The 18,439-nt window shown below is 34.6% G+C and overlaps 1 protein-coding gene across 2 annotated transcripts; it reads left to right on the top strand.

Moving 5' to 3' along the window:
* The first annotated feature begins 16,612 nt into the window (after positions 1-16,612).
* Positions 16,613-18,222, top strand: LOC112796457 (uncharacterized). 2 transcript variants are annotated; one of them, XM_072235260.1, is made up of 3 exons: positions 16,613-16,764; positions 16,848-17,851; positions 18,095-18,222. In XM_072235260.1, the coding sequence occupies exons 2-3, from the start codon at positions 17,263-17,265 to the stop codon at positions 18,103-18,105; spliced, it is 600 nt and encodes a 199-aa protein (XP_072091361.1). In that variant the 5' UTR covers positions 16,613-16,764; positions 16,848-17,262; the 3' UTR covers positions 18,106-18,222. The 2 variants fall into 2 exon arrangements, with proteins under 2 accessions (XP_072091361.1, XP_029153645.1); XM_029297812.2 differs by having other exon boundaries at positions 16,619-17,851.
* The last annotated feature ends 217 nt before the right edge of the window (positions 18,223-18,439 follow it).

Raw genomic sequence — 18,439 nt, 5'->3', positions numbered from 1 at the left:
TTTCAGCAATATAATCACAAATTCTTTCATCAAGTATGTCTTTAGTTATATCGCTCTAAGCAAAATCATTAAATTATAGACAATTGGGATCCAGTGGTCTTTTCAAAATTTGATGGTATCTCCATACCAAAATCTCCAAACTAGATTTCTTTTAAATTTTTGCCACACTTGAGAAATGTCTTTGTAAACATTTTGAACAAGAAATATATTTCTTCATAATCGGGATAAAGATTAACACCGCAATTATACTTGCTGCACATTACTCTTACCCAAAGAGAATCTATGTCTTGGACTAATTTCCAAGCCAGCTTCATAATAGTGTTATTAACCACACAAGCAAAATAGGACAAAATAAAACGTTTGAGATAAAAATAAGATATTTCAAATGTTAAGAATAAAATTAGAATTTAGCATAAATATTAGGAGCTAAAATAGTAACCACATATTAAGAATTGTTTAGATGCGCAACAATACGTTCTTTTAGTAGAATTATATCTATACAATTTTTTATTAAAGACAAAATAAAAAGATATAATTTTTTTAACCAGACTTCAAGCACTCAAACTTTACACACCTTTAACTCTATCACAAATAAAATATATATAACTCTTACAACTTAGTATTTCGTTCTCACTCTCACAATCGTCACTCTCACAAACTCATTAACTCAGTACTACAATAACAATGCTTCACAAACTCACTAACTCACTACAATATACACACTTCAAAATAAAATGCATGAAGCTGGTTTTATACAAAGTTTGAGAGTGGGGGACAACTACTCGCAGCAAGCATGTAGGACGCGTGTCATAGTGTAGCTTTCTCGTTGGTCACCTGAAGCAGAGTAGCAAGAGCAACAGAGCACAAAACAGATCAAAGGACCCTTGTTGCTATTAGAGCATCTCAACACCAACAATATGTAATGTCAAATTTTCATGACTTGCGAGATGCTAATTCATACAGGCTTGCATTTAATCACTTTATTTTCCACTTATATCACTAAAAAGAAACTAATATAAAAATTAATTCGTGCATGTATATATTTATCATTTGTATTTGGGAAAATTATTATAAAAGTCCGTAGTGACACATTTTACCAAGAATTATAAGCACTCAGTTCAAGATGTGTTAGAGAGTAATCACTCTCTCGGATCTAATTTGGTGTCTTTTATTATTATCGAAGTTAAGATTAACTTTTGATAAGTTGCCTAATGACATAAAAAATGACATTTTCAAATCATATGTGTTTTCACTAACATATCACCAAGTTTGGACTGCAAAAAAATATTAATTAAAACTAATGGTGTACCTAAAAATTTATATATGCTAATTCCTTGAATATATAATTCTTTAGTGGAAACTGATCCACAAACAATTGACTCGGTATTTTTATAGAGTAAGGCCTATATTATTCATTGATGGTTGCCAATTGCCACTTAAGTTGTCCCTACAAAGGGACTTTTCTAGCTGCCTCTTTCTGTGATAACAATAATAACTTATTTTTTATTGCATATGCAATTGTTAGTTCCGAAAATAATGAGAATTGACTTTAGTTTCTATCTAATTTAAAAGAATTACCTGGGTCAAAACCAATTATATTAGTATCTAACAGGCATCAATCAATTATTAATTTATTACAGCTATGGAGCAAGTGTATGACAAGGATAGATATACATATTGTTATCAAGACGTGAAAAAAAAAATTATATGCATAGTTTAAAAAGTTACAAAAGAAAATACACAATGAAGTGAAAGAAGATGCAAAAAAGTTACTAGATATAGTTTGCTATACTCGTTTTGATACAGAGTTTACAAAAGCTATGGAACAATTTCATGCATTTTTACCAGAGCTTGCAAATTGGCTAGAGAAAAAATGAGATATTAATAAATGGTCAAAGTCTCAATTCTCTCATCGGCAATGGGATCTAATAATTATTAATGTTGCTTAATTATTTAACTCATGGATAAAAAAGAGAGGACTCACAGTATTTGTGTTTTAATAACTGAATATATAGACAAACTTGCAAATATGTTATACACCGCAAAATTAGAGATGGCTAAATGGAAGAATGAGGTTGGGCCAAAGATTAATAAAATATTGATAGAGCATATAGCTAGAGGTGAGTTTCTTAAAGTAATGCGATATAGAAATCATAACGTTATGGTTAGAGGGTTAGCGGTTGATGTGTGTGTGAATCTAATATGTAAAAAATGTATACATGTCTTGAATGGCAAATGATTGGAATTTCATATCCACATGCTTGTGCTGCAACCAAATTATTACATAGTAATATCAATACCTGCGTGGAAGAGTCCAATCTGAAAAGCTCGCAAGAAAAGATTTATGTGAACAGTGTGATTCCAGTTGAAACTCATGATATGCATGATGTCAACAACTTAACTCTCACAGATTGGGAGATAATATTTTTCTTATGTCGCCTACAACAACTCGTCCTCCAGAGAGACCATGCAAGAGCGCCAAGAGTCACAATTTCAAGATGTGCGTTGATGGTGTTTTTGTGGAAAAACGAATTCCAAACACACAAATCTAACTGGCAAGTGCACCGGGTCGCATCAAGTAGTAAAACTCACTTAGAGTGAGGTCGATCCCACAGGGATTGATGGATCAAGCAACTTTAGTGGGTGATTTGTTTAGTCAAGCTAACATTGAAGTGGAATTGGATGAAATGTAGCCAACAGAAAGTAAATTGACAAGAATTTAAAGTTGCAGAAAGTAAATGAGCAAAATCTTAAAATGCAAGAAATGTAAATTGCAAAAACTTAAATGACAAGAAATGTAAATTGCAGTGAATGTAAAGGGGGGCTGGGTGCTAGAAAGTAAAGAAAGCAGTAGATCAAAGCTTAGAGCAATTGCAGGAAATTTAAACTTGCAGGAAGAGTAAATCAGATCATGAACAAAAATGTAAAATGCAGAATAATTGTAGAAGAGTTAAATTGCAAGAAATGTAAAATGGAAGCAATGAGAACAGAAAGCAATGGGAACCAAAGATCAAAATCAAGCTCAATGTAAATTGAATTGTAAACTTGCAGCAAAAGGAAATTGCAGAAGAGAAGATTCAGAAACTCAAACTTCATAAACCAAATTGACAATTGCATAAAAAGTAAAAGTATTTCAAAGAGAATTCTTTATTCTACCCTACTCCTAATGTTCTAACAGAGCCAGCCTTCCCTAATGGAGCTCTTCTCACAAAGATAAAAATGATGCCTTATATAGGCTTTACAAAGTAAAAGTGAGAAGAAAATTAAAACAAATTACATTTAAAATAAAAATCCTAATCTAATTGATCCTTGTGCCTTTGAGTGATGATAATGGGCTTAGCTTGCTTTGGATTTGAGAAAGAATGGGTCTTGGATGGCCTTGGTTCAATTGGTGAAGAATTGAGTTCAAAGGGAATTTTAATTGAATTTTGGCCCATGGGTGTTGCTCCCAGGGCAATGCTCAGCTCTCACCAAGAGCGCAGCATCCAAGCCTTGCCAAGTCTTGCACACCAAGCTCCCTGGCCGTGTCACTCATTGTAGCGCTCAGTTCATGGGGAAAACGCAGCATCCCCTTTGTCTTTAGTGTGATTCCAAGTTCGAACCTTGGTGGGAGCACTTCTCCATGCTGTGTTCCTCAATTTTTTCTTGGTAAAGCATGATAATGCTCTCCAAGAGAGCGCTCCTTTGCTTTGGAGTGAGGCTCCCTCTTCGAATCCTGGTGAAGCCACTTTGGTTTATTTTTGCTTGTTTTTGGTTCTTAAAAATACCTTTCACTCGTGCCATAATTTCATGCTAAATATAGATTGCCATATATTTTTGGAAAGCTCTGAATGTCAGCTTTCCAACGCAACTAGAAGCACATCAATCGGACATATGTAGCTCAAGTTATGGTCCTTTGAAGGAGGCATGGTCATGCTGTGAGCGTCCAAACTTATCTTAGCAAAAATTTTTGCTTCCAAGCTAAATTTTGTTGCACGATAATGCTCGGCTCTCCCCAAGAGCGCAGCACTCCTCCTTGTTTCCTTGATTTGGCCATGGGCCACGCTTTAAAAGTGTGGCCTAAGGCTCCAAAGTGTGTTCCAACTTTAAAGTGTGCCCCAAAGCTCTTTTTTTCTCCTTTTTAACTTATTTTGTGCTTCTTTGCTTCTTTTTCTTCTTATTTTCTACATGATTTATAAAATTAAAAGATCAAAGAAATATACCAATTAAGTACAAAAGCATTCAATATTTAAGCACAAATCATCAATTTCTTGTATGAAAAAGCATAGAAAAACATGACATGATGACATGTCATCACAACACCAAACTTAAACCTTGCTTGCCCCCAAGCAAGAAAAGAATCATGCAATAAAGATTGACAATCCAAGGTAAGAAGAATAGCAACTCAATGTTCATGGTAGGCTAGTTTTCTATGCATGCTACAATCACAAAAGAAACGTAATTGATTGATGCTTCTATCTAGCTCAATTTATGAAATCTTTTCCTTATAATTCTTCCTTGAAACAAGCTTTTGATTTTCTTATTAGCTTCTCCTTTTGGGTACTTTGTCCCATGAGTTAATAACAAAGCTACGATTCCAAATGCTTTATTTTCAAGTATTACCACTTGATACATAAGCACCACAAGCATTTGAATTAGAGGACTTCATTAAGCTCATTTATTTCTTTTCTCGACTCTCTAATCATTGATGCTCAGAACCTTGAGCTTTGAGGGAGTGCTTTTGCACTTGAGCCTACCCTTGACTTCTAAGTGTTTTGTTTTTAAGCATTTGGCTTGATACATAAACACCACAAGTACTTAACAAATAAATTTCCATTGGTACTCAGAGCCTTCAGCTTTCTCATTCTTTCCCTTTTGCTTTTCTTAATTTAACTTGCATTTGCTTCTTCAAGGTTTTCATGATTTTGAAAGATTTCACAAAATGTACTAGATGAAAACTTCAATTAAATAAAGTCTAATGCAATTGAGCAATAATCAATCATACTAGCTTTCCAATACTTGTATGCACATGCTAAGTTCTTCTTTAATTCCTTGTTTGTTTATGATCATGATGCTTTATTGCTTTTGAATTCACAAAACTCAAGTTGGTAGTCATAATGTTACAGCAACATGTTACCATTTAGAAATCAAACTATGCTTATTCATACACACATGCATACAGAGAAGATAATAAGACAATCATGCAATTTAAAGTGCTAGAAACAAATGAGAGGAAAAGGAACTTTACAACCTTGTAGTTCATCTTCTGTAATGTTGTCATTTTCCTCCCATTCTCCTTCTTCCCATACCAAACTCAGAATGCTTACTCATCCTCAAGCAACTATTAGAACCGTGGCTATGGGGCTAAGATAGATCATGAGTGTCTTACACAATGAAGTGTTAGTGATACATGTGCTCTAAGCAAGCAAAATTAAAGATATGAAGGCATAGAGAAATAGAGACATTATGGTTGCAAAAATAAGAGGGTGTGCATGATACATTGCATAAAAGATAAGTGGCACACCAAACTTAGTGTGATACTTTCACTTGGAATTGATACAAGTATCTAGTAAACATTGGAACCAAATTTTGTTGCATAGCAACACCAAACTTAGAATTCAACCATATGTCAATTTATTTGCACTAAAACTAAACACAAGGGACTATTATATGGTAAATACAATCACCGAGCCAAGGATCTATCATGAGTAAAAATTTCTTGGTGAGGTATTTAACAAAAACAATCAAGAAGCAAATAAATGAAAGCATTAAAAACAAAGAAATAACTAAAGTGAGCAGAATAGCAAAGTCTCAAACCAAAAGAAAAGATAAAATTGCAGAGGCATTATGATTATGCAGACAAGTGGTGTTGTTGAATAAATTGCATAGAAATAAGTTGCACACCAAACTTAGAATCTTAGTGTGTCACTTTCGTATAGAATTGATGCAACCTCCCAAAGGAATTGAAAACCAAGTGTTGCATGGCAACACCAAACTTAGAATGTAACCATATGCCAATTTATTGAATTTAAGCTTAACAGACAGAGAAAATGAATTAGACAAAGAAGTAAAATGTTACCCAAGGTTGGGTTGCCTCCCAACAAGCGCTCTTTTAGTGTCATTAGCTTGACATGTTGTTATTCACTTTCTTCCTCTTCTTCCAATTTGTTAAGAGGAATGACCTCAAGGGGCAGAAGTTTCAGCTATTATCCCTTTTCTTGGTTTTCTCTCAGCAAACCTCCTTTTGTATATGGCTTGATTGAGCTTACTTGCATGATCAGGGGAAGGATTGTTTGCAGTTGACCTTCTCTTGAATGTTGTCCTTGGTATCTTGGTCACAATCCTCTTCTTGGTGCTTTTGTTAGTTGCCTTCACTTCTTGGATGTCAAGACATGGTTGCTGTGTGATTTTTGGAGTGTTTTCTTCTTCAAAAGCTTCTTGAATTGATGGTTTAGTGAGCCCTTCATCCATATAATCCCCAGCCTTAATTGAGCGTGAATCCCCTTGATTGGTTTCCTCCCCTTCTTCTGTTTGATCTTCCATTAAGTATTTTGGGAGTGAAGTTTCATGTTCAAACTTAGAATTCAACCATATGTCAATTTATTTGCACTAAAACTAAACACAAGGGACTATTATATGGTAAATACAATCACCGAGCCAAGGATCTATCATGAGTAAAAATTTCTTGGTGAGGTATTTAATAAAAACAATCAAGAAGCAAATAAATGAAAGCATTAAAAACAAAGAAATAACTAAAGTGAGCAGAATAGCAAAGTCTCAAACCAAAAGAAAAGATAAAATTGCAGAGGCATTATGATTATGCAGACAAGTGGTGTTGTTGAATAAATTGCATAGAAATAAGTTGCACACCAAACTTAGAATCTTAGTGTGTCACTTTCGTATAGAATTGATGCAACCTCCCAAAGGAATTGAAAACCAAGTGTTGCATGGCAACACCAAACTTAGAATGTAACCATATGCCAATTTATTGAATTTAAGCTTAACAGACAGAGAAAATGAATTAGACAAAGAAGTAAAATGTTACCCAAGGTTGGGTTGCCTCCCAACAAGCGCTCTTTTAGTGTCATTAGCTTGACATGTTGTTATTCACTTTCTTCCTCTTCTTCCAATTTGTTAAGAGGAATGACCTCAAGGGGCAGAAGTTTCAGCTATTATCCCTTTTCTTGGTTTTCTCTCAGCAAACCTCCTTTTGTATATGGCTTGATTGAGCTTACTTGCATGATCAGGGGAAGGATTGTTTGCAGTTGACCTTCTCTTGAATGTTGTCCTTGGTATCTTGGTCACAATCCTCTTCTTGGTGCTTTTGTTAGTTGCCTTCACTTCTTGGATGTCAAGACATGGTTGCTGTGTGATTTTTGGAGTGTTTTCTTCTTCAAAAGCTTCTTGAATTGATGGTTTAGTGAGCCCTTCATCCATATAATCCCCAGCCTTAATTGAGCGTGAATCCCCTTGATTGGTTTCCTCCCCTTCTTCTGTTTGATCTTCCATTAAGTATTTTGGGAGTGAAGTTTCATGTTCAAATGTCTCCTTCTCCTCATTCTTCATTATCATTTTGCTTGACACAGGGGCCTCTTTTTCTTGCTCTTCCACTTCCTCCTTCACATCCATTAATTGGTCTTCATCTTCCTTGCTTAATGGTTCTGAGTGTTTTCCTATGTTCTCCAAATGCTCATTCATCTTTTGGAGGAGAATTTCTTGTCTTTTCCAGGATTGTTCTTGTTCCTCCAGGAGTTGTTCTTGTCTTTTCAATAACTCTCTGGACTTTTGAAGGGGATCCTCAGTTACTAGCTCAAATGTAGGTGCACTATTACGCGGTAGTGATTCTAACTTTCCATGAATTTCCCATTTTTGACTTAACGACGGAACTTTGCTTATTTCTTTTTTTGAGGATCGGTGAATCAGCCCAAAGCCAATCCCAGGGAACAGTGAAGCTTCATAGGGTCTTTCTGTCCAGGTGGAGGTTTGCCTTATTCCTTCCCTTTTTAGCACAATGCCACCCTTTTTATTATTATATTATTAGGAAATCCTTTTAGAAAGTGTTTATTTATTAAAAGAAAACAACTAGAGATTTTGCAATTGAAAAAAAAACTAGCTAAAAATGATGAAAGTTGAGAGAAATTTTGTGGGCATGGATGTGTTGCAGTGATGTCATTGAATGAATTTTGTGAATTGTGGAATGAATTTTGTGGTTGGTATGGATCGTGGAGAAAACTGTGTGTTGAGGCATAATCAAGTGATGAAGAATTTTCACATGAGAAATCAGGAGGTGGGGTTTGACAATTTAGCATGAAGGAATTAAAGGTTTGCTCAAGTGATGATGGCTCTTGATAAGTGGAGTATGACACATTGAATGCTCTCTGGTTTTGACCCTCCCAATCACAACTTGAAGAATTGTGGAATTCCTCAGAGTGTGGATCATTTTGTGGCCACAGGGAACAATCTTCCATGTATGTATTGACAGCACAATCAAGTGAATCACTGAAATTCCCTTTCCAGCCATGGTTTGTGTAACTGTCATCACAGTATGAGTCACTTTGTGGCTCTGGAAAATGTTCATATTCTTTTAATTCTTGGTGATACTCCCAACCACCATGAGGATACTGATATGAATCATTTTATAGTGGAGAGAAATATCCCATATGATTCTCTTGCTCATCTTGTGGTTCTGAAGCAAATCTCCATGGATTGGAGTGCTCAAAATTTGTAAATTCTTGGTGATATTCCCAGCCACCATTAGAATAGTCAATTGGTGATGGTGGGTGATATCCCAGAAAATTTGCTTGATCACAAGATGAGTTGAACTCTATTTGAATTTTGTAAAACACAACACCAAATAGAATTGAAATCATGTCTCAGATGAGATTTGCTTAGTGAGGCAAAAACACAAACACCTTGGTTTCAATTTCAAACAGAGAACAAAAACAAAAAAAATGCTTAATCTAGACTTCTCACCCACTTAATCATTGTTGATCAAATCAATCCCCGGCAACAGCGCCAAAAACTTGATGGTGTTTTTGTGGAAAAACGAATTCCAAACACACAAATCTAACCGGCAAGTGCACCGGGTCGCATCAAGTAGTAAAACTCACTTAGAGTGGGGTCGATCCCACAGGGATTGATGGATCAAGCAACTTTAGTGGGTGATTAGTTTAGTCAAGCTAACATTGAAGTGGAATTGGATGAAATGTAGCCAACAGAAAGTAAATTGACAAGAATTTAAAGTTGCAGAAAGTAAATGAGCAAAATCTTAAAGTGCAAGAAATGTAAATTGCAAAAACTTAAATGACAAAAAATGTAAATTGCAGTGAATGTAAAGGGGGGCTGGGCGCTAGAAAGTAAAGAAGGCAGTAGATCAAAGCTTAGAGCAATTGCAGGAAATTTAAACTTGCAGGAAGAGTAAATCAGATCATGAACAAAAATGTAAAATGCAGAATAATTGTAGAAGAGTTAAATTGCAAGAAATATAAAATGAAAGCAATGAGAACAGAAAGTAATGGGAACCAAAGATCAAAATCAAGCTCAATGTAAATTGAATTGTAAACTTGCAGCAAAAGGAAATTGCAGAAGAGAAGATTCAGAAACTCAAACTTCATAAACCAAATTGACAATTGCATAAAAAGTAAAAGTGTTTCAAAGAGAATTCTCTATTCTACCCTACTCTTAATGCTCTAACAGAGCCAGCCTTCCCTAATGGCGCTCTTCTCACAAAGATGAAAATGATGCCTTATATAGGCTTTACAAAGTGAAAGTGAGACAAAAATTAAAACAAATTACATTTAAAATAAAAATCCTAATCTAATTGATCCTTGTGCCTTTGAGTGATGAAAATGGGCTTAGCTTACTTTGAATTTGAGGAAGAATGGGTCTTGGATGGCCTTGGTTTAATTGGTGAAGAATTGAGTTCAAAGGGAATTTTAATTGAATTTTGGCCCATGGGTGTTGCTCCCAGGGCAATGCTCAGCTCTCACCAAGAGCGCAGCATCCAAGCCTTGCCAAGTCTTGCACACCAAGCTCCCTGGCCGTGTCACTCATTGTAGCGCTCAGTTCATGTGGAGAGCGCAGCATCCCCTTTGTCTTTAGTGTGATTCCAAGTTCGAACCTTGGTGGGAGCACTTCTCCATGCTGTGTTCCTCAATTTTTTCTTGGTAAAGCACGATAATGCTCTCCAAGAGAGCGCTGTGCTCTCCAAGTGAATGCTCCTTTGCTTTGGAGTGAGGCTCCCTCTTCGAATCCTGGTGAAGCCACTTTGGTTTATTTTTGCTTGTTTTTGGTTCTTAAAGATGCTTTTCACTCGTGTCTTAATTTCATGCCAAATATGGATTGCCATATATCGTTAGAAAGCTCTGAATGTCAGCTTTTTGCAACGCAACTAGAAGCACATCAATCGGACATATGTAGCTCAAGTTATGGTCCGTTGAAGGAGGCATGGTCATGCTGTGAGCGTCCAAGCTTATCTTAGCGAAAATTTTTGCTTCCAAGCTGAATTTTGTTGCACGATAATGCTCAGCTCTCCCCAAGAGCGCAGCACTCCCCCTTGTTTCCTTGATTTGGCCATGAGCCACGCTTTTAAAAGCGTAGCCTAAGGTTCCAAAGTGTGCTCCAACTTTAAAGTGTGCCCCAAAGCTATTTTTTTTCTCCTTTTTAACTTATTTTGTGCTTCTTTACTTCTTTTTCTTCTTATTTTCTACATGATTTATAAAATTAAAAGATCAAAGAAATATACCAATTAAGTACAAAAGTATTCAATATTTAAGTACAAATCATCAATTTCTTCTATGAAAAAGCATAGAAAAACATGATATGATGACATGTCATCATGCGTATTTACAATGTAGCCGATGTGATGAGAGTGGCCATAATTGTACTAAATGTAGAAATCCTAATCCAGAAAGAATATAAATTTTTTTAGATAATTCTAACTTTATGAAGTGATTCTACTTTGATTTTAGTTGTATTTATAAAATCATGCACTTGAATTTTGCTATTTTACTTTTATTTTAATTATATTTATATAATCCTGCACTTGATTTTTGCAGTTTTATTTTTATTTTAATAGTGTTTACGCAAAATCGTACCTAAATTATGCACTTTCATTATGCTACAGGTTTGGTTTTAGTTTTACTGTGCAATTCTATAATTAAACTACAAAATTCTGCACTTCTGCAATTTTATATAAAATCTATAACTTTGGATTAAAATTGTGTAATTCTGCCTTAGTTAATAAAATTCTACACACATTTTATAATTTTGCACTTAGTAAGTTAAATTCTACATCTTTGCACTAATTCTGTGATTCTGTACATAGTTAATTGGGCACTTTTTGTACAAATTCTATAATTTTGCAGTAAAATTATAGAAGTCTACTCTTAATTAATAAAATTATATAATTCTGCACAAATTCTATAATTTTGAACTAAAATTATGTAATTCAAAACTAAAATTAATAAAATAAAACAAAATATCTTAAAAAAATACCTATAAAATTTTTAATTGATATAATTTCATTACAAGTCAAAGATTCAATGCATAATTATGCATTAGTTAAAGTTAGACAACTTTAATGCTTGTATACCACTATTCCTTATATTTTTATACAAGTAGATGATATTAGTGCATCAGGTTCATTCGAATGAAGTTGATGCTGAAATTGAGGAGGCCTTAGTTCAGATTTTTCATATTAAATATCATTTCTTTTTGCCTTAGTATCACCTTGCTCAGACTCAACTACTTGAAAAATTTTGGAATTCACTACAGAGGATATGACATTGATGTTGGCATTAGCATATCTTGACAATGGATATAAATATGCATAATTTAAAAAGAAACTTAAATATAACATTATTAATAAAATACCTACAACAATTAAGTTTAGAGTTTCACTAAAGTTAAAAAAAAAATTACCTGCTGTCAAAGTTTACTAGCATTTTTTTTATTAAGTAGTTAATTTCAAATCATGACCACTAACTCATTCACATTTAAGACTAAGAACTTTGCTTTAAATCTCTAAGTTAATTATGTAATTAGTATGTTTTGCTTATAGTGATACTACATCTGAAAATATCGAAGAGAATGTTAACGCCAATAATGCAACTTTTCTACAACCAAAACATGGTCTATTATCAAGTTTTACAAATTGCTAAGTTTAAATTTTGGTTTGACTATTTATTATCCCCAATATTATTCAGGATTTCTCTCGCTTATTAGTATAACAACTAGTAAGTAGTAACTAAAGACAAAGATAAAATGAAAATGAAATAAACACTAGATAAGAGTGAAGAGCCCTTTAATGATGAATAGACTAAAGTTCTATTAAACTTCAAATAAAATAATTAGACTAACAATAGAAACATATACTATAATTGATCATTTAACAATATGCAAATAAAAATGACATTTTAAGTATAAATTAAACTTGAATTGCAGTTGAAGTAGCCATGATTATTTAGTGCATGAGAATATTCATTAGACTGCATAAAGCAATTTAAGAATTTTTTATGTTAAAAGATTTTTTATTTCCTGAATTTTAAAAACAAAATTATGAAGTTATTTCCTATACATATCAAACAAAATATAAAATTATGCAAACTTCATGAGTAAGACATTATTTTTCAATTTGAATAAGAGATTATCAATACAACAAAAAAAGCAAAATATAGAACATGAGATAAAAAATTTTAAATCCTCCTAACATAACACAAGACATAAGAACCTTTCGGAACACTAGATACATAACATAAGATATAAGAACCTTTCGGAATACTAGCTGAATTCTGCTTTGGCTTCGAGTCAAGTGCCTATTTTAATTTGTAACAAAAGCGAACGGATAATGTACTCAACAAAGCAAATTACTTATATTTTAAGGATAAGTACTATTTTGGTCCTTAAGGTTTATGGTCAAAATTAAATTCGTCTCTAATCTTATTTTGGATTTAAAATTATCCCCAACATTTCATTTATATTAAAATTGTCCTTTTAAATTTTTTCAGACAAAAATACTCTTCCTTAACCCCACTGCTCACCACTACCACCACCTTTATTACCACCAACTATTCCTTTTCTCATATCTATTCATTTTAATCTATCAACAATAGCAACACAAATTCATCATCAACAACATAACATTCAAATTTAAAAATTCATCATCAACGACATATCATTCAAATTCAAGAACAATATCAACAACCTCATTTATTTTAAAGAGATTAAGAAGATAGTGAGACTGTCGGGAAGAGGGCGGAAGCCAGAGAACGAGAGAGCGAGAGGGAGAAAGCTCAAAATTGTGGCCACCACTATCGAAATCACCGCCACTGTTGCTCTTGGAAATTATCACCGAAAAATGAAGGAAAAGGAGATTTGGAACAAGAAAAGTCCCTACAAATGCTAACAGAGAAGCAGAAAAGCTCAGCCTTAATGTTCAGCACCATCTCCAATGCTTCAAAAATTTTTGTTTTAAATGTAATATCAAATCCTTCAAATACAACAACAACAACAACAACAACAACAACAAAGCATTCAGATTTTTTTGAAAAAAATGAAAAACTTAATCAATTATAGAGAACGACAAACGAGATCCAGATTTAAGTAGAGATAGCAAGGTCGCCGGTTTGCTCCGCCACTACTGTCGCCGGAGAAGATCGTCGACTGCTGACAAGGTAAATGGTGACGGCGGTAACGGTGCCATTAGGAGGGTGACAATGGCAAAGAGGATGTCCTTCAATGGCGAGGCGAGGCGAGGGTGCGGCAAGACGAGGTGAGGGTGAGGCATGGGAAGGCGAGGGCGGCTGTCAATCTCGACGGCGGCGGAGGAATCCTTGACGGCAGATCTCTGCTGTGGTTTTCCCTTTCAACATATGCAACAATAGCAACAACAGCAACAACAACACAATAATGACACCCTTTTGAAGAGCACCCAAATTAGGGCACAGATGCTCTGGAGGAAAAAAGAGGAGTAGGTTTAGAGGGTGGTCCAATTAAGAAGAAGAAGAGGAGGAGTTGGAGGAAGAGGAGGAGGAGTAGTGTGAATTTTTATTGTGTTGTTGTTGTTGATGGATTAAAATGAGTAGATATAAGAAGAGGAATAGTTGGTGGTAATAAAAATGGTGGTGATGGTGAAAGGTGGGGTTAGAAAAGGATACTTTTGTTCGAAAAAAAGTAGAAAGAACAATTTTAATACCAAATGAAAACGTTGGAGACGATTTTAAATCCAAAATAAAATTAGGAACGAATTTGATTTTGACCCTAAACTTTAGGGACAAAAATAGTACTTATCTCTATTTTTTACAATAGCAAAATAAAATTAAAAATAAAACATATATGGATCTTTGGTGATATTTATCTCGATTTATCATAGACAAACAAGTAAATCTAGGTAACTTCGTTAAATTCAAATAAGCGATAAAACTTAAAATCTATCAAACCTATAACATAAAAAGAAACGGGCGCGCTACACATCCATGTAACTATGTAACCAAGTTGGCCCAAGTCCAAATAGAGTAACGCACATTAATGACGAGTGAAAACATGCACTCGAAAAGCCTTCGTTACTTCGCGCTCATTATGAAAAAACGTTACTTCTTCGTCAACACGAAACCGCTCCTTCTCTTCGAATCTCTCTCAAAATCACTCAAACTTCAGTCACGTTCTTTGCAAAAACCACTATTGGAGAAGAATCGCAAGAAGATTTGGCAAGGAACAAGCAGAAATGAACGAAAACAGCAACAAAGATTCGCCTTCCTCATCCTCCTCCTCATTCTCCTCCTTCTTTTTCGCGTTCCTTCTTCTTCACGTGTTTTTTCCTTATCTTCATTCTTTTGTTGTTACTGCTGTTGTATTTTTTTTTTTGTCTTTTTCTCTTTCTCTTCCTGGTGAAGAAGCAGTAGAAGGTGAGGAGAAAGAGTTTTAAATTGTGCAGAACAGAAATGAACCAAAATGGCCAACTCCATTGAACCGAGTATCATTCATGTGCTGAATAAAACGTCATAAATATTTAATCATCAAGAAAAATATTTCTACCTGCACAAGGACTCAATTGAGCACACTAACAATCAAGTAAATCAAAATGAGCAACTCCACTGAATCGAGCAACATTCATGTGCTGAATAAAACGTCATAAACATTCAATCATCAAGAATAACATTTTTCCATGCAAACAAGTCAACTGAACACATAACAATCATGTGAACTGAAATGACCAACACCATTGAACCGAACACCAATCATGTGCTGAATAAAACGTGATAAACATTCAATCAGTAAGAAAATATATTTCTGCATGCACAAGGACTCAACTAAATACCTTAACAATCAAGTGAATCAAAATGAGTAACTCCACTTAATCGAGCAAAATGTTGGTGTTGTTGGTGATGATTATAACGAAAGAAGAAGGAGAAGAAGAAGAATCTGCAGGCGCGAAGAAGAAGAAGCAGAAGAAAAACCTACGTGCGCGAATTTGAAAGAAGAAGGATGAGGAGGAGGAAGAGGAGGAGAAATACTATTTTTGTTGATTGAAAGTTGATCACCATTTATTCACCACATGAATATTGTTCGGTTCGGTGGCCTTTGTGATTTTGATTCACCAAATGAATGTTGTTCGGTTCGGTGGCCTCCTTTTACTTTGTTCAGTGTTTAAGATTATTGTGATAGCATGCAGCAATCATTTTCTAGCTGTCTCAATGAAATAACCCCATTCAACTGATTTGAAGTTGAATCATTGATTGCTTCTATTCAAAAATGTAGATCGAAGAAGAAAACGAAGAAGAAGAAGAATGACAGAGCTTATTACGTTGAATTCAATGCAGATCAATAATGAAAAATGCGAGTAGAGAAGAAAAACACGAACAGAGGAGAACGACGAATTTTATTAGATTGAAGAAGAAGAAGAAGAAGAAGAAGAAGAAGAAGAAGAAGAAGAAGAAGAAGAAGAAGAAGAAGAAAAAGAAGAACGCAAATAGAGAAGAAGAAGAAGAACGAAAACGCGAGAAGAGAACAAGGTTTACGTTATATGAAGCGCATGTATAACAAATGAGTAAGGGGGTTAGGGAGGTGCATCTGATTGAAGTTACTTGGATAGGTTGAATGAAAAAATTACATGGATGTAGAGTTTTTCTGAAAAAGAAATTAGTAATTTTGACAAAAATTACATGTTACACCTAAAAAAATGGATTCGTGGAGAACTTAGGAATGGAGAAGAACTCTTCGGAAGAGCCCCAGCCGTACCAAATATAAAACATAGTCACCTAAGCGTGGCAAAGACATCTATATATAAAAAAATGAAGTCGATAAATACAAAAAAAAAAGATAGACTAAGAAAGAAGAGAAGGCACAACGGCAATAGAAACGATAGAAGAAGAAAAAATATGAAGTAAGAAATAGAGAAAGAAAAAGAGAATAATAGAATAACTTTATTATTTAAAGTTTTTTTGGTCGGTTCTTTCTTAATATAATTTCTATTTGATTTTTTTAATAATTTTAATATAATTGATCTTTTTGTTAATTAAAGTCTTTCAATGGTTTTGACAAAATTTTTTCTTTGTATTTTTATTTTTTTAAATTTATATTCTTATTAAAATTTTCTATAATTATTTATAGGATTGAACAAGTAATATAATGACTTGGGACGTTCGACTGGGATTATTCTGATAATTATGGGTACTATCCGGGCAAAAAATGGCACCTGAGAAAATTGTGATTTGTAATAATAAGTCCTAGAAGAACAGGGTTTAGGGTTTTCTGCAGAATTTTGATCCAAACTGGCATAACACAAAGGTGAGTTCAGTTAATTACAACACTCAAATGTCTCAATTTCTCATTAAAATCATTTCTCAACCCAAACTCTATTCTTGTATCAGCAATCCATGGCCATGGCATTCTTTGAGACTATCCTCAACCCTTTCTTCTTCTTCTTCTTCAAGTTCCAGAGGCAATTCTTTCATTGTCTCATACCTCGTCGGAACTTGTGGGTTCTCACCAGAACGCGCAGTTTACATTTCCAAGCGCTTCAGCTTCGAAACAAGCGATAAACCAGATGCAGTGATTTCGTTCATCAAGAATATCGGTCTCTCCCAAACGACGACGTTGAGAGTCATCCAATCTCTGCCCCAATTACTCGTAGCAAACCCTAAAACTCTTCAGCCAAAAATCGATTTTTTCAAGTCCAAAGGGTTTTCCTCCTCTGACATATGCAGGATCATAGAAGGCTGCCCTTCAATCCTCACCCGAAGCTTGCAGAATGAAATCGCTCCCTCCTTCGATTGCTTCGACGCCATGTTTCAGTCTAGGCACAAGCTCATAAAGGCTGCTACCGGTTATTCTGCTATGCTGTATGATTTTGCAAGGTTTACAGAACCTAATATAAAGCTTCTTAGAGATGAAGGAGTTGCTGAATCACATATTGTTAGGTTAATTCAGTACTACCCCAACCAATTGAAGAATAGCCCTAAGAAGTTTAAGGAGGCATTGCAAGAAGTTAAGGAGATGAAGTTTGATCCCTTGACGTTTCAATTTATTGTGGCTATTCACGTGAAGACAAAAATAGGAAAATCCACATGGGAAAGAAAGGAAGGAATTTATAGAAAGTGGGGTTGGACCGATGCCGATATTATCACAGCTTTCAGACGCTGTCCGTGGTGCTTCGCCAGCTCCGACAACAAGATTGAAGCAGTCATGGATTTTTTGGTGAATCGATTGGGTTATGCATCTTCTTCTGTTGTTAAGTATCCGTTGATATTGTCCATGAGTTTGAAAAGGAGAATCATTCCAAGGGGTTCTATTTTTCTGGTTTTGCAGTCTAAGGGTCTGGTGAGGAAGCTGGGCTTGGCTTCAGTGTTTAGGATTAATGAAAAGACCTTCTTGAGTAAGTTCATCCTTTGCCAGAAGAAAGAAGCTAATGATCTATTTAAGTTGTATAAGTCTAAATTGGCATAAGACTATAATGAATGAAGTAATGACAAACCTTCTTACTGAGTTTACATCTTTTGGTAACCAAGCTTTTATGATTCTTGGCCCCATCTCAAATATGCCCAAGCTTATGTTGCTTTTCTCTCTTTTGATTGATGATAGTCTCATTGTGGTTGCATTTGCTGTGTCATGTAAACAGGTGCGCTTTGATTTTTTGGTGCAATCATTCATTGATTATGTTTCTTAAGGAAGATATCCATTGTTGTATAAAATAGGAAGTTGCAAGTTTAGTCGTACCATTGATATAAGACATTCTCATTTTTTTCATCCGATTGGTTGTTTAAGAATTCCATCTAAGTAATAATTAATTCTTATATAGATTATGTTGTTAAGATCTGATTTGGCTTCTAGAGTTGGACAATTTGAGGTTGGACGACATTGAATGCTTTCAAGATTTGTTTCAGTTTTAGGTTTTAGATATTCCATTGAAAATAGAAATGTATGAAGGCTGTCTATGCATTGGAATAGACAAGAATGAATAGCA

This window comes from Arachis hypogaea, chromosome 4 (genome assembly GCF_003086295.3).
Source record: "Arachis hypogaea cultivar Tifrunner chromosome 4, arahy.Tifrunner.gnm2.J5K5, whole genome shotgun sequence".
Taxonomy (NCBI): Eukaryota; Viridiplantae; Streptophyta; class Magnoliopsida; order Fabales; family Fabaceae; genus Arachis; species Arachis hypogaea.
The sequence above is the reverse complement of the archived record's forward strand: the minus strand, read 5'-3'. Positions and strand labels throughout refer to the sequence as shown.

What these genes read in the sequence shown, in the direction of transcription:
- LOC112796457 (XM_029297812.2), top strand. Translation starts at nt 16,792, where the DNA reads ATGTCTCAATTTCTCATTAAAATCATTTCTCAACCCAAACTCTATTCT.